Source organism: Crocodylus siamensis, chromosome 7, assembly GCF_052110815.1.
Source record: "Crocodylus siamensis isolate JL-2025a chromosome 7, ASM5211081v1, whole genome shotgun sequence".
NCBI classification, from domain to species: Eukaryota; Metazoa; Chordata; order Crocodylia; family Crocodylidae; genus Crocodylus; species Crocodylus siamensis.
The window spans coordinates 23299408-23315635 of NC_143401.1; the positions used below are offsets into that span (position 1 = coordinate 23299408).

Genomic DNA, 16228 nt, shown 5'->3' on the forward strand with positions numbered 1-16228 from the left:
CTGATCAGGTCTTACAGGCAATAATTCGCCGTAGGGCTTTAATCATGGCCCTACTAGTTCTAATCATGCCTTAAAGGCTCTAATTGCAGCTTCTAGCCTCCTCCATGGCCACATCCATGCCTTACAGGTCTTATTTTAATGTGCTTCGCTGGCTCTACTCTGGCTCCAGCCTCAGCCTCTGCAGCCTCAGCCCCTTTGCTGTCTCTGCCCTGGAACTTACAGGACTCAAATACAAAGTGCTCCTCAGACACCCTCCTATGGCCTCCACAGCATTGTTATAGCCCCAACCCAAACTTCAATGATTATACTTACTCACTTCTAAGACAACCCTGAATTTAAGATGATTCCCAATAATTAAGCTCTATATATGGAAAATGTATACATTTGCTGTCATTATCCTGGTATAGAATCTAATTATGAGAGGGTTGTCTTGAATTTGCTACCCGTTCTTCCCCCTTCCCCCCAGTGCTACAGCAGGTAAAGCAGTGGCTGGAGGGGTCAAGCAGCTCCCTTGCCCTCTGTCCCCCTACTTCTTTCCCCTGTAGCCTTCCTGCCCCCTTGCCATCCATACCCCCAACCCCCAGATCCGCACAATCTCTGCTCCCTTCCCCTCCTCCCTTACTGTCAGATTCTGCTCTGGCTCTATTTCCTACCAGGTCACAGAGCACAGTCTGGGGAAGCATTGCCCTTGCTGGGTAACGCACCAGTGGCAGTGCTGCTGGTTGGCCAGGCAGGGGATAGTGTCCCTGTACTCCATGCCTAGGAGGGAACCCATCCTGAGCTGCAGAGAGCAAACAGAGCCGGAGGTGTGGAGCAGGCAGCTACCGTGAGTCTGACTCTGGCCCCCCAACCCAGGCTCAGGGCCAGATTTAGAGCCACAGCAGCCACCTACCCCTCTTCCTCCCCATCCCTCCACCATACAATCTAAAATGAGGGGCTTCCCCCTTCTTCCCCATGCTGACTGAGGGAAAAAACCTCATCTTAGATTTGAATAAATATGGTACTCAAGCAGAAAACACAAACATCAACCCACCAGTCTCGAACATAATCTTATACCCCATCTCAGATCTCTGCACACTACAAACATCTCTCTAGGCTTTCAGCTTCCCTGCAGCTCTCTTCAAGGAATCAGGTATTGACTACCTATGCTTGTTCAGGGCTGAGCTTTTATCTCCCTGAGTTCCTCTCATTTCAGGTCACAGGCCAGGAATAAGCTTACTGAAACTGGGACAGACAAAAGTGACAATTATTGCCCAATCTGGCCACAGAAAGCAGTTTATAACTGCGACCAAACACAAGTGTACAGCTGCAGACAGCTTAAAAAATGGCCAATTGAGTGAAAATCTTTCTTTAAAAATCGGATGAAAATGTTTCAAAACATATTCTGTAACTTTTGTCTGCTCTGCCTGCCAGCTTCAAGCCGTTTTCAAAATGGGAGGGGGGAAAGGAAGCCGAAGGAATTCAGTCTGGGGGCTTTTCAGCCCGGACTGGAGGGCGGGGCAGGTGCGCTGGATCTCCCCCCCTTCAGTTCATCCACTCCAGCCTCCGGTGCTGGCTGAGGAACCCTTAGAAGACGCTCGCTCTGCTCCTTTCCCCTCCTCCGTTCTGAAAACTGTGCAGCCTGGCAGGGAGGAGGGGCCGGTGCTAGGGGAACCCTCTGCAGGCTCTCAGCCAGCAGCTAGATTCGAGTCAGGGGCAGACAAATATTAATTGTCTAAATTTTCACAGGGGCCTCACAGGCTGGACCTGGTGGGTCGCATCTGGCCCGCAGGCAACATTTTGCCTACCTCTGTGCTAAGGGCTGCATCAGCTTTGCACAGGGATCCTGTAATGGCACGGACTCATCCCATCTGCCATATGGAAACTGACGCAGACTGAGATGACCTTTAGTTTTTATTTTTACAAAAGCCTTCAACTGAAATAATATCAAATGAGATATCTGATGTACGGCCATACCAACTGAAAACATCACATTGAAGATCATAAATTAACAGCCATAGTAAAAAAATCCAGGAATGTTTTTCAGACAGAATAGTAACTTCAACAATAACTTAAATGATCATTTGTGGCTTCCTAAAGATCAGAACAAACAAACAGCTTCAGTCCTGCTGAAACCCCAGGGGAGAGTGAGACAGCCCAGGTGGATATGACTGTTTTATTTATTGAGCACAGATTTTTAATGGCACCAGCAGGCTATTTCAGGGAACTCCCCACAGTCCTGCCCCCTGGCTGTCATGTTCCTGAGCTCTGTACCAGGCTAGCTAATGCCCTGAAGAAAATCATCAGCTGAACCTTCCTGCTCACTGCAGCCAGCTGGTCTGAAAATCTGTGTTGGAAAAAGTGTCTAAAACCAGCTTTGTGTAGATTAGACCTCCACGCTGCCAAAGTATAGGAGCTTCTCATACAGTAGCACCACTGCAGCCTGCTCCAGTTAAAAGCCTTGTTCCTCCTGTCCTGCTTTGCCTGTTTTGCAGTGCAGCCAAATGTTCAGGAGCTGATGGTTGAGAGGCCATGGCTTCTGGCCTGGCTAGCCACACTTTGCTTCTAGGAAGGAAATGTACCCTGGAGAGTAATAAGAAGAGGCTAGGAGATGAGTTGGGGGTTCCTGATACGCCTTTGCCCTCAAACCTGTGTGACTGGGTTTGGATCCCCAGGTGCTGAGAAGATGGTCACTGAAAGGGCTAAGAAGGTCCTGTCTGTGAATTAGGAGGCTGTAATAGTGTCAGACTCTCCCCCTGCAAGAAAGGCCTGTGTACAGAAGGGGGTGAACCAAGAGGAGGGAGCAAAGGCTGCTCTGGGGGCATATTTGCTATGCCAAAGACCTGAGAGCCACAAAACAATGACTTAAGGCATAGCAGGGTGCAGCCAGCAGAGACTGAAGTTTCCAGCATGCCCTGTTCCAGCAACCCAAAGGGACCTAAAGCATTTCATGCTGAGACATGTGCTCTTGGCAGCCCGTGGGACAGAGAGGTACAGGTCACACAGCTACAGACCACATCCAGAATCGAAGTCAGAGCTGCAACTGTAGCTGGCTTCCCAGTCACGCCTGTGCAGGAGAGAGCAGAGGTATCTATGGATTCAAAACAAACTTTCCTCTCCTTTTGGGATGTTTGGGAGGTTCCCTGCACTCTACTTTTGTCCAGCTTGTAAATGCTTCCCTGTTTGTATGGCTGTAGGCCCCGTGCTGGTGTCTGAACAGCTGCCAGATGTCCTTCCACTGGTGAATTATATATAAAGCTACAGGATCCAAGTTAAGGCACGACTCAGTCAAACATTTCATGTAAACACTCAAGACCTTGAAGGAAGACTCCGCAAGCAATTCAAGTACCACTGAAGCTAGAAGCAGATATGTTCAATCATCTCACACAAAGCTCTGGAGCCAGAAACTCTTCTCATTTCATAGTTAGTGCAGTCTGCGTCATCTCTGGGTAGCAGGAGGTTTCAGTGCAACTTTTGGAGAGACTCCCTTCTGCAAAATAGATGAAAAGAAGCCATGGCAAGGACTGAAGCTTCTGCAGCTCCTGGCACACACACTCCTGTCACAGACAGCCCTTCCCAGAGCCCTTACTTATATAGGGAGAAGGAAAAGAGGAAGGAAAATGTGTGCACATAAGAAACAAAATGTATGTCCACATTGTTCCCAGGTTGTGGTACAGACCACAGCTAAAAAACAAGCCCCACCCACTTCCTCCTGCTGTAAACACTGACAAGCTGCAGTACAGGCATCACTGGAGTGGGGGGCAAGCCTAGCACTGCTCAGGAGCATGCCTGAGAAAGGGAGCCAGAGTACAAACAATCATAGAAAATTAGGGCCTTCTAGTCCAACCCCCTGCTCAAACCAGGACCATTCCCAACTAGATCATTCCAGCCAAAGCTTTGTCTAGCATGTCTTAAAAACCTCCACGGATGGAGCTTCCACAACCTCTCTGGGTAACTTGTTCCAGTGTTTTACTACCCTCCTACTACATCTATTTGCATGCATCAGAAAGCAGCCACACAACATTTTTCAGCAAGTGGCATATACAGTGTGAGAGAGAGTGGGTACAGCTTGTTTCTTGGCAGCTATCTTGGCATCACTGCCGAGGAGAGATAGAGCTGCCCAAAGGAACAACATGCTAGCTGTTATAGGGTTTGGGACAAGTTGAGAGAAAAAGCTTCTAGATGTATCAAGCTGTGAATGCAAAGCACAGAACCTGGATGAGAAAAGAGAGCCCCTCTTCTCCCTGGTACCTGTAACAAAACTCAGGGTGCAGACAGACATTAAGACCCTGTTCTAACTCATGGCGCTTTACGTAAGCCACCCTGCGCCTAACCCAACATCTACCTAACCCAGGAGGCTGCCAAACAGCTCCTCTGCCCAGCCTCTGGGGCTGTCAGCAAGAGAGGGGGGAAGGAGGAGGGAAAGGGGAAGGGGAAGGGGGAGTGGGAGGAAAGGGAGGTCCCAGCTGCTGAATGGCGAGAGCTGAGGGGGAGAGGGTGGGGAACAGGGCCTCCTTGTCTCATGCCACCCCGCCCCCCTCTCCAGCTACTCCAAAGCTCCCATCTGCTCAATGTCCAGGGCTGAGGGGGATGAGGGGAGTGGAGAAATGCCTCATGGCCATGATCAAGCTCCCTCCAATACTGTAGCCAAGGTATCTGGGGAGGGGACTCAATGAGAGGGGGCCCCATTCCCCTCCCCATCCCCCTCAGCTCTGGCCATTCAGCAGCCAGGAGCTCTGAGAGGGAAGGGGGGAATGGAGCCCCCTTGCCTCCTGGGCTTGACCTGGCTCCTCCCAATAACCCAGCCAAGGTAGCTGGGGATGGGAGGCGCAAGGCGAGTGGGACCTGTTCCCCACCCCCCGCCTCTACTTTGCCCATTAAGGAGCTTCCTGTCCTTCCCTCTCCCTCCCCGTGACAGCCTGGGGGGTGGGGCTGGGCTGGTAGCTGCAGCCCAGCTCTGCCAACTGCAGCCCAGCTCTGCCCCCAAGTGAAAAATTAACCCCGGAGGGAACACAAATCCCCTAAGATGCTCTGTTTTTGAGCGCCCTAATGTAATACCTGATTTAACCAAGGTTAATCTTTTGCATGACTGGCCATTTTAAAAGCACTCTGCAGCTGTGCACTGTGTTAAGACATGGATGTAGTGAGGTTTCAGGGGCTAGATCACTTGAAAAATATGAGTTCTGCCTGCGCCCATGCAGGAAGTGACTCACCTGAGGCTGGTGCTGGCTAGGCTGAAATTTGAGGGCTGCAGGCTTGGCTGGGGGAATGGGTAGAGATGGCGAGGATGGTGTCTGGTCACCCGCCAAAGTCCAGCCAGGTTGATTTGCTTCTTTGAACTGTCAAATAGGCAAGACGAAGAGCATCACTTAATCTGGAAATTTATAAGCACTTTGTATTCAATGCTTGTTCTCTGAATTATTTGCACAAACCAGCAGCAGCCCTTCTTACTAAGCAGGGCAATAGCTCCCTGTGTACATCTTAAAACAGTGATTCCCAAAGGGTGTGCCACGGTACTAATGTGCTGTGAGAGTGACAGAAGTGTGCTGTGAGATCCCCTATGTGAGGAGCTAAATGCTCTCCTCCCCTGTTCAGCACCCTGTGCCTGCCTAAACTACCCCAGCAGTATCTGTAGTTGCTCCTCTAGGAAATGCCGCTGCTTTTGCCTTCCTCTGCCCTTCACCACCAGCCAGCCCCTATGCCAGCTCCCCCCACACTCCCAGCAGTGCACTCTGCTGCAAGGAGACAGTGGATGGATGGATGGATGCATACAGCTGTGCTTTGCAGTCTGGCTATTCCCCTCCATTCCTTCCCTGGTACCCAGAGCCAGCATGAGGGGCCACAGGGATGGTCTCCAGGCGTGTAAGACCCTGCACGAACAGCCTCAGCAGTGCGGGCTGCCCTTGCCTCCGAGGTACAAACCAGACAGTAGGGAATGGGCAGACAGTAGAAGAGTAGAGCAGTTCTTTCTGTGGGTGTCATTTTTAACAGTACATCTCAGGACTGGCATGATTTCCTCTGGTGGGGGAATGGAATATTATATACAGGGATCCGGGTTTTCCGTTCACCATGGAAAAATGTGGTAAAACCCAAATTTTCTCATTTTAAGGAGAAAAACCTGGATTGTCTCATTTTAAAGAGAAAACCCCCAGATTTTCTTTTTTAAATGAGAGAATCACAGCAAACAGTGGGTTTCCCCTTGCAGGCTGGAAGAGTTCTAGCCTGCAAGGGCCTAGGGGGATCAGGAGGAAGGCGATCAGGCAGTGGGTGCCATGTGCATGTGTGCACATACACATGTACAACCGCCACCAGGCAGCCTAGAGAGCAGCTCCCACAGGTAAATCTGGTGATGGGTTGGTGGGTGGGGAGGAATTGAGGCTCCCATAGGGAGGGAAGGAGTTGGGCAGGGCTGGGGCTGGGGCTACTGCCCAGGCTGGACAGTGTGTGAAGCTTGGGGCCTGGGGCTGGAACACGTGGCCACAGGGCCCAGGTGGGAAGTGGGATGGGGTGACTCAGGTGATTACAGGTGACTACAGGTGACTCATCTGGAATGCTGTGGGGGGCAGATCTGTGCATGCAGCAAGGGTGGGAGTGGGCTACCTGCTGCAGGCTCCCCACCGTGCTGCCCTGCCTCACAGCCCAGGGGGAGAGATGTGGTGCAGCAGGGCAAAACGGTGCAGGGAAGCTTGATGCTGCCACCGTGAGCTCAGCACTGCCAAGGCAAGGTACCCCCGGCCTGAGCAGCAGCAGAGGTGGCAGCATGGAGTTGTGTCTCTCACTGCTGCCAGGCGGGCAGGGGGTGCCTCTCCATGACAGTGTGGCTCACTGAGCAGCAGCAACAAAATTTCCTGCCCAGCCCCACTCTGCCCTGCCGCACCAAGTCCCACCCAGTAGAGCAGAGAGCCTGAGCCCACAGCGGCCAGCCCACACCCACCCCCCACCCCAACAGGTTTCACTCTGGCTGTGCCACCCATGGTGGAAAGGGAGCTGGGCTCTGGGCCCCACTGCCACAGCAGAGGCAGGTGTAAGGGTAAAGGGTAAGGGTAAAGGTGTAAGGGTGAAGTGTGCTGCCAATTTTAATTCAGAAGAAGTGTGCCCGAGGTGTTGTCAAGAGTTTGACAAACACTGCTTTAAAAGCATCCAGAGATGCATCCTCTGCAGCCCAACCCAGAGCCCACCCTAAGTCCCTCAGTCTCTAGCACTGGAGTCTGAGTCTCAAGGTCAGAAGGGGCTCTATGGCCTTTTGTGCTCTGAGATCTGTCTTACATGTGGGGGTCATTGTGAAGTGCAACCAGATATTCTGGTGGGTAGAGCCCCAGGGAACTGGAGCCAGAGGCCTACGGATGGGATCGGCAGCTAAGATGTTACCTGTTTGCTTTTCAGCTCTGGGAGTGGTCTGCTTGGTGGATCTGGCTTCACCTAATTATAGAGAATAAAGAATCAGTAAACAGACCCCAAACCCTTCTCATACGCTCTGGGCTGGTGAAAAGGAGCCTGCACCTTCCCGGTCAATGTGGTTTAGCAATATCCCTCATGGGTACAAAAAGAGCTGTAACTTTAAGATTAGCCACAGATCAGTGAGGTACAGCCCAATGGCCCAGAGTGGCATCTGGCACATTCCTTACAAACAAGGGAATTTTGTTGACGATTTAATTCAAAATTAAATCACAGCAAGAGGATAGCAGTTGTTCTGTGGGTGCCTGCCCAGGAACCAAACAGGGATTGGCCCCATACTGAGGGAAAGTCATATCTGGAGCTGAGTGGAGATTCCCCAGTAAAGAAGAGCTGAGAGTCCCTACTCAGAAAGTCCCCAATATTTTCTGCTCTCCCTTTGCCCACAAGGAATGGTGCTGTGGCTGCAGTTTCGGTTGTTTTTGCTGGATGGCCTGAGCTGTTGATTCAGTCACCAATACTGAGGTGCTAGTCCCTACCACAGTGCTGGACCAGGTTTAAAAGCCAAACATCAGGTGCTGAAGGATCACAACATAAAAGCTGTTCTGTTTGCTTAGCAAGAGATAACCTTTTTGTCTATGCTTGAATAGCTTGAAACTGGCAGGGTGATCTTGCTTCAAGCCTTCTAAATGCCATCATTAGGGTTAGACCCCAAGGGGAACACCATCAGTCCTGGAGGGTTGTATTTTGGGGTTTTTTAAGAATATTTTTTATTGAAAATAGGAGTGATTAGTGGCAATCTACCTTCAGCCAGCACCATGGAGTCTGCATGGCACTGCTCATAGGATTTCCTGAAGAGCAAGCACACAAGAGACACAATCTCTCTCATGTTTGTACTCATGCATATGCACGCGCACGCACACACACACACACACACACAACCCCACACACCAAAGTCTTACCTTAAGCTGCTTCACCTCACTGTGAGCTGGTCTAGGCTTTGTAGAGGTTGGGATGGGAGGTGCCATACACAGTTTATCTGCTCCCTAATTCACATGAAAATGAAGTAAAGAAGGAGACTAAGTTTCTCTTTCTTGTTCAAATAAAAATATTGTGTGCATCCAGTAAGTGTTCTAGTCTGGCACACCCACACTTAAGCCCAAGCTGTGCTTTGAAAGAGAGAGCAACTCTTCAGTCACTTACTCAAATGATTAACTGTGGAAAGCCTAGTAGCAGAAATCCTTAACTAAGACATCCCAGAGCCTTGCTTTAGCAAAGGCAGGGCAAGCTGAAGAGCATACCTTCAACTGCCTCACAGCCCACTGGTTACAACCACCCAAAGCTGCTGCAAGGAAGCTGTGGCCTTTCTGTAGGACCGAGTTGCCAGCAGTGACTGGAATGGCAGATGATCCAAGCCAGTGACTTCACCTGCTGACTTCCAGCACACTCAGCCATTAGGGGCTTGGCTACACAGAAATGTCTTGAATTAGCTCTTCTAGAACCATTATTCCGGTCTGGTTATTTTGGTACAGCCCACATGAACAGGATGGAAGGCTATTGTCCACACTAGGATCAAGTGCTGTCCAGCTCTTGAGCTAAGTTCCCCAGTGTGGATTTGCCTTTATTCCACACCAGGGTTTACCATTGCACTAGCTCCCTTGCATACTTAGCGGCATTACACAGATTCTTGTGCTTCAGTGCTCAGACCCAGTCCCCAGTCAACCAAGGCATAAGAGTTAAGCAGTATCTGTAGAGGTGCTTCTGCACTGGTTAACTATCACTCCATTGATGTGTCCTGATAGTACAGAGTGCAGGCATCTTCCTGACAGCCAGATTTCAGGGCAGGAACAGAAAGCTGATTAACTGAATCAACCAGGGTCACCACATCAGTAGCAGTCCCTACTAGCCTCTATACTGATCCCACTACCCTGAGGGTTGTTTTACCAACTCCTACTAAAAAAAAGTAATTGTTGCCATCTCAGGAGTCTTAACAGCAAAGTCTACAGGGCCCAAGGACAGGAGGGGCCTGGATGAGTTGACTACCTGTGTGGGTTTGGCTGGAGGAACTGGAGGTCTCAGGTGGGCACTGGCAGCTAATGCAGGAGGCTAGGGAGGAAAACAGAAGTTAAAAGTGTTGTTAGCATCCTGTTGCCCAGAGCAGAATCCCCTCCCTCTGCAGAATGTCTGAATGAGAGGGTCTTCTACATCCAGGGAGAGAGACACTTCACTCACCCTCATCGCTGGAAGCATAGGCAGCGGAAAGCCATGGCTAACAGGGCTTAGCCCCCTCAAACTCAGCTCCATTCATACCACTACGATGCCCCACCACCACAGTGTCCTCACCATGCGCTCCTCTGCTGCGTACAGCCACCCTGCGGCAGTGCAGGAGGGAGAAGCGAGGAGTCCGGAGGCATGCTCCACATTGTCATGCACTGCCCCCAGCCCCCCAGATATTTTCTCCTGACATGTATGACTGGCAGAGCTATGGAGACGAGCCTTCCTGGGCAACCCAGGAAAAATGCAAGGAGCCAGGAACCTCCCCCTGCAAGGGCATGACAAATGGAGAGCATACCTGCCTTCCTGAATGGAGAACTCTGGGTGAATGGAGCCATACAGAGCTATTTGTGCCCCAGAAGCCTCCATTCTAGAATAGGTAAAAAGGGCCTATTCATCCTGTTGGCAGACTAGGAAGTTATCCAAGGTAGCAGAACTGGAAGGATGGTATTTCCAGAACTCATTAGTGATAAGAGGTTCTGACTGGTTGGTGCAATTAACACTGTGAATGCTGGTGAGAGGGGCAAATTAATTTCTTAGGGATGCAAAATATCCAGGGCCAGCTCTACAGGTTGATTCTTCATCATTCTTCCATTAGGGAAAGAGCACATCAGTGGCAGACTGAGGTTACTGAAGACAACCATTCACCCAGAAAGACTGGTCTAAAGAGCTGACTGAGCAGAGCATAGCAGAGCAGGATCCATCTATCCTAGTCCTGTTTCAATTCCCTGTGAAGCAGGCCAGATGCACCTTGTTCATGGTCCACATACCTTGTCTACACATATATGTAGACTGAGGTACACAGTAACCCTTCTCCCTATAGACAAGGCTCAGGTGCAGCCTTGAGGCTCCCACTCTTCACTCAGACACATGCTCATTGCAACACATGCAGGGCTGGCCATAAATCACTGTGAGCCCTGGGATTTAAAGTGAAGGGGGTGGTCATGCACTCTGCTGCTAAGCAGTGACCTTCCCACATCTAAGACCAGAACTGCAGGCAAAATACAATGCCCCAGCCAGGATGCAGCAAGAACCATGCATGGTACAGTGGCTAATCCAGTTCCTGGTATTTTCCCTTCCCAAGCTGGAGACCTGTTCCTGCTCAGACTAGCGCATGTACTCTGGGATTGAAGGAAAGTTATATACTTCCCCAGTAAGATCTGGTTTTCCAGTTTTAACCTGGCAAACTTATACAGCACATATAAACTCTGAGTCATGAGGAAGCACCAGCCTGGGTTGTTATATGCCAATATGGGTGGCTTTGGGCCTATACCCAGCTTACAAAGGGTTGTATAAAACAGCTGGACATGAGTCCACTAAGAAATTCTTGCTCCAACTGAAGCAGCTAAGTGCCTAGGCATGTAGGAGGTACAAGCCCAGCCTCTCCCCAGACACTCTTTCCAATCACTTAGAGTCATAAGAACAGTATAAGAATCACCATTTACTACATCAGACCATAGATCCATCTAGCCCAGCATCCTGTGTTACACAGTGGCAGAGAACAAATATTGAAAGGGACAGTGAACTGGGTATGACCAGGATCCTGCTCAGGATCCTGTTTCAGACCCTCTCCAGCTCTGTGCAAACAGGTTCTTAACCATTTATATTGCTGTATACTAGGGGTGCACCAACAGAGATTTGTGGGGCCGATACCAATAGCCAATTTTTAAAGAGGCATATTGGCTGATACCAATCCAATTTCTTATATGCAGCCCAACAGCTTGAAGAGCAGTGTCCAGCTGGTAAGTCTGTTGTGGTGGAAGGTGAGGGGGAAGGGAAGGGCCATGGGGGGCAGATCAAGGTGCCTGCAGTGAGGAAGGGAGTGGGGCAAGGGCCAGGGTGGGTGTTTCTTAAAATGAGAACATCTGCATTTTACCACATTTTACTGTGGCAAACAGAAAACCTAGATCCCTGCTCATCAAGGTCCACTGAATAGCTTATAAAAAGATGCTGTGGAGAACAATGAGTTCCTTTTTACAACATTCTGGCAGGTTAATGGTGCTGGGAGTCCAGAATCTCTCCAGAGCTCCATCAGAATTCCCTTATCACACTCTCCATACATAAAAGCTACCATCCTAATGCATAGGTCAGGCAGCCTCTGCCTCACCTACCTCCGGTGCTGGCCAGCTGGGACCTACTGGGACCTGCACAGACTTGGAGCCCTTCAGGTCCAACGTTGTGGCAATCAAGTTTGGCTTGCCAATGCCAGGTCTCTGCAGGGCATTCCCTGTGTTTCCGTTACTGTAGCTCTCTTGAAACAAGGGGTTAGAGAGTCCAGCAGGAGTGTTGGTGTTGGTTACAACTCTTCTGAAACAGACACAACCACACCACAAAATCAATCAGATTGTCACCAATTCACCTTGAGGAAAAGGCCTCTCCTTCTCCGATAGGTTGTGTTCAGCCTGAATGTCTATGATGGCATATGAACAGCAAGGTGCAGAGTATCTATGCTTATTGACTCTTTACCTGAGTCCTTCTGCTGCCCTGCTCAAGAGAATAAACCAGCCATTTGGCAGCCTCTGAAACCTGGCCTTTCATTTCATCTGAGGTATCAGAAGAGGGAGGCAAGGAGATCTTGTGGCATACTGGTGTGTAGTGCCAAGGCTGAGAGCTGTGTGAGGTTTGAAGTGCAACTCACACAGACTCAAAATTGTTAATGTGACTGAATCCATCAGTTTTGCCAGCATGGTGAGAGGGCTGGGAATAAGACCAAGCTGGCTTAGAACCATTGCTGGTGTAAATCAGCACATCCTTAGTGTCCTGGAGTAGCCAAAGATCAGGCTTTCCCAAGTCCATATATGTCACAGTGAAAGTTTCCTATAGCAACTCAAATTCAGCTGCAAGGAACAGCTTGGTTTTCTGTTAAACTACCTCAAGTGGAAGGAATCTCTGATCTAGAAAAGCAGGATGGTGATCTATTCCTGGCTCTGTTTCTAACTGGCCTTCACATCCCGTTTCTGTGTCTCACTTTCCACATCTGTATACAGGGTCAGGACCCTTGGCTGGAAGTGGGGAAGGAATGTTCAGCAGCATTTAGGCCTGGGGATCAGGCTCACAGCTTGACTGCAGGAAAGGTAGAATATTTGACGCTAGCTGTGGCTCTCCCCCTTTAAGTGGGATGCTCTGCTACTTTAACCTGTTATGGGAAGCTGAGTTTCGTACTCTCCTGAATTAGGCTGTAGTTCAGCAGTGCACTGACTTTTAGCATATGCTAAAAGCTTTAGCTCTAACTTACTGAGTATACAGATACTTAAAGTTAAGCATATATGCAAGTGCCTGCAGAATCAAAATGTAGGTCACCCCAGCTCAAGCAATCCATTGGGTATTAAGGTCTGCATACATATTTAGAAGAAAATATTATTTTAAATTATGAGAACTGTTGACCCTGGGTACCTGTGATTATCACCTAACAGTTTGTCTGTCTGACCACCTAGCTGGCAACCTCTTCTTTAGCGTACTCTGTTTTCTGGCCCCTTTGAATACTGCTTCTCATCAATAGGGGGTGTAGTGAGACAGATGTAATGATACCAGCTCAACTCCTGCCAGAAGCATGTTCTTTTTTGCAACAGTGAACTTGCCTGGTTCTGAGGAAAGAGCTACAGGCTGCCCTAAATTTCTGATTGTTTTTAGAAATTATTTTGAAAGAAAAGAGCAGCAGAATAGGGAAGTTAAAATGGATTATTCAGCAAACAGCCTTTCTTTCCCACTGACTCTTACCCAGCAAGGTCACTGCTGACAGCAGTATTTGTGTAACGGGATATCTGATCATTTTCCTCCACACAAAGCTCCATAATGACTCATTATTTTGACTGCCTTTCCCATCTTCCCTCTTTAGGCAGAAACTTAGGTGGATTTTCCAGGTTAGGGGGGAAAGGCCCTAAGGATTTTGCATGTAACAGCTCCTTCAGCTATATCACATGCCAGTCTATTCCATCCCCAACACCTGGATGCAGGGCCTGTCCCCAGTAGCAGGGCACAGTGTGGCTTGTGTCCTGCCCTGCAGAGTATGATATTAAGAGACTTCTCAGTCTCTTCCTAGAAACTTACCTTACGGCAGAAAAGTCACAGAATTGCACAAGTAGGCTTGTATCTGAAAGGGCTGTCAAGTTGTTTGTGTGTCTGTCATGAGTTATATGATGATCAGTCAGAGCAGCATCTGCAGAACACTGCCTGATCTCTCTGCTGCTTCTGCACCCAGAGAAGCACATATACCACCAAGCCTCTTCTTTCATGGAACATCTTGACTTTGTCACCTTGTGACTGTATTGTGAACCACAGAAGATGCTTAGGCACTGTTCAGCCCAAGGGTGCTAAGAGACTTTATCAGACAATCTCAGTCCTGCAGCAGGTATGCCCTCCATTGAGCTACTACTTTTATAGTGATGGGAGGGGAACACTTATTACTACCATCTGTTGATCCAGTGAAACCCTAAAAACTTATCTTTGTGCATTGTAACACTATGATGCCGAGGCACTATTCAACCATTCTGGTCCCTCTGCAATGACCACAGTTCATGCTGCACATTGAGAAGCTGGGTGAAGAATGAAGCAAGGTGGAAGAAGAACATAAGATATTCAAACAGCATATGCTGTTTATCCACCTGAGGCTGGTATAGCTCCTGATCCCTTAGCTTCTCTCAAGTAGCCTTAATGCATACCAGAATAGAGCACCACTGAGTTCTGTAGAGTTAGTGGGAAAGATACTCCACCAGGCCTTTCAAGTTGGGTGAGTGATCTTCTTCATTGGGTCTTTCTAGCACAAAAGAGGGGCTTTCATACCCAGAGAAGCCTAATTTGCCTTGCCCTCAGTCCCAGATAGGGCCTTTCACATATGTCACAGGTGTCACCACAATGCTTTCAGTCCTTGGGTGAATAAGCACACATCCAGCATGTACTCTGGAGCTGACACCCAGCTCAAGCCCTTGTCCTAGAGATTGCCATCTATCCCCTACCTATCTAAAGAGCAGTTCTGGGCACCTGTCTGCCTGCACCTGTCCCTCTATTGGCAAAACCACAGTGGGCAGGAAAAGTCCATGTAACTGGGCAATGCTGACGGCAGTGTAAGGACATGCTGGAACTTGCCTAATCTATGGAGTGTGAGAAGTACATGGTTTGCTCTACGAGTGCTTGCTTTTTATCGGCCAGCATGGTTGGCTTCATTGAAAACTGCTTCTACCAGATGGGGATTCATGAGTACCTGCAGGTACCCTATGCTCCAGGGTCCTCCTGGACACAGTGCTTGTATAGCTTATAGCCTGTCCTGTATGATATAACATTATGGTATTTCTCAGTCTCTTCCTAGAAACAATCCAGTAACCATCCACCAACAGGAGGTAGAAGTGGAGACTATGGGAAAGGAGAGTCTGTAGGGGGACAGCAAGTATCTGGAGAGGCTTGGTGCAGGAGATTTCGTCATAGAGGTTTTCACCCCTTGGTTACTCATCAGAAACCAAGCAGGGGCTCCGTAAATGACAGATGTTGCCACACAAAAGGTCAAACAGTGAATGGTTACAGAGGACTGTGTTCCTCCTCAGACCTTGGAGGGGTCCCATAGGTATGGCAGCTTAGGGTCACTTGTCTGAAACAGAGAATATTAGTCTCTGGGGCTCAAATAAGCAGCTGAATATCTGAAAATGAGCACAACTACTAATACCAGTAGCCTGGTGGGAAAGGTCAATCAGTGATATCTAATCAGCCTTTCCACCTGTCTGTCCAAGCATTCTGTGCGGAATATCATCCTGGGTTCTGGATGCTGAATGTTCTTTTGAATCTAGAAGCTAGCTCCCTGCATGGGGTCTGTGCACTGGTGGGCATAGGGCAGCAGGAAGTCTTACCCCTTCTGGAAGTATTTCTTCCCATGGCCTTTGAAAAACACTAGGCCTCCAACAATCAGAACAGCCAATAGTACCACCACTGTCAGCACGGCTGCAACAATTATACTACTTCTGCCTGTTGAAACAGAGAGGATATGATCAGGATATGAGTCATCTCTTTACTGTGACCATGGTGCTCTGCAGTTTTTGGCTTATTCCTCCTCTGCTCTTGCTGGGAAGCCCAGAGTATGCTGCAAACTGTAGAAGAAGGAGCACACCCCTGAAATTAGGGAAGAAGGAGAAGCCTTTGTTTATCCAGCACACACCCAGGAATGAGTAGTTCAGCCTGTCCAGTCTCACAGAGAGGACATAAAACCTCTCTAGGGCCCTACCTTTCCCTTCCATGGGTCTATCCTCTTGGTACCCCCACTCCCTTCCCCAGGAACTGCAGCCCATGCCATACCTGATGCAATCTCTGACAGCTTTCGATCACAGTAGGGTGGTGCCCAGCCGGGCTCACAGTGGCATTCCCTCTTGTGATTGCAAACCTGAAATTAAATCTGGCAGGGTTAGGGGCCAAGTACAGGAACTCAGACTTTCTGTTCACATTTCACAAACAGTAGTATTGGGCCCAATCCTACAACTCCTACTCAAGTCACATACCCATCAGAGCCAGTAGCAACCTGGCTCTCCTGAGCAAGAGTGAAGATTTGGACTTATGGTTAGCACTGCACTTTTGTCCTGGCCTCAGGATCACATTTACTACCCAA

General features: G+C 49.2%; 1 protein-coding gene across 3 annotated transcripts in view; it reads right to left on the bottom strand.

Annotated features, from left to right (window-relative positions):
- Window positions 1-629: 629 nt before the first annotated feature.
- ADAM8 (ADAM metallopeptidase domain 8) overlaps window positions 630-16228 on the bottom strand; it is a 66430-nt gene continuing 50831 nt past the window's right edge. For 2 of the 3 annotated variants that reach the window (XM_090057737.1, XM_090057734.1), the window contains 8 exons: window positions 15922-16006; window positions 15480-15594; window positions 11757-11952; window positions 9415-9477; window positions 8334-8417; window positions 7348-7398; window positions 5193-5318; window positions 630-3469 (listed from right to left, as the gene is read on the bottom strand). In XM_090057737.1, coding sequence (XP_089913863.1) covers window positions 3419-3469; window positions 5193-5318; window positions 7348-7398; window positions 8334-8417; window positions 9415-9477; window positions 11757-11952; window positions 15480-15594; window positions 15922-16006 — 771 coding nt within the window. In that variant the 3' untranslated portion in view covers window positions 630-3418. The remainder of the gene's footprint in view (window positions 3470-5192; window positions 5319-7347; window positions 7399-8333; window positions 8418-9414; window positions 9478-11756; window positions 11953-15479; window positions 15595-15921; window positions 16007-16228) is intronic. The other variant, XM_090057735.1, reaches the window with a different exon arrangement.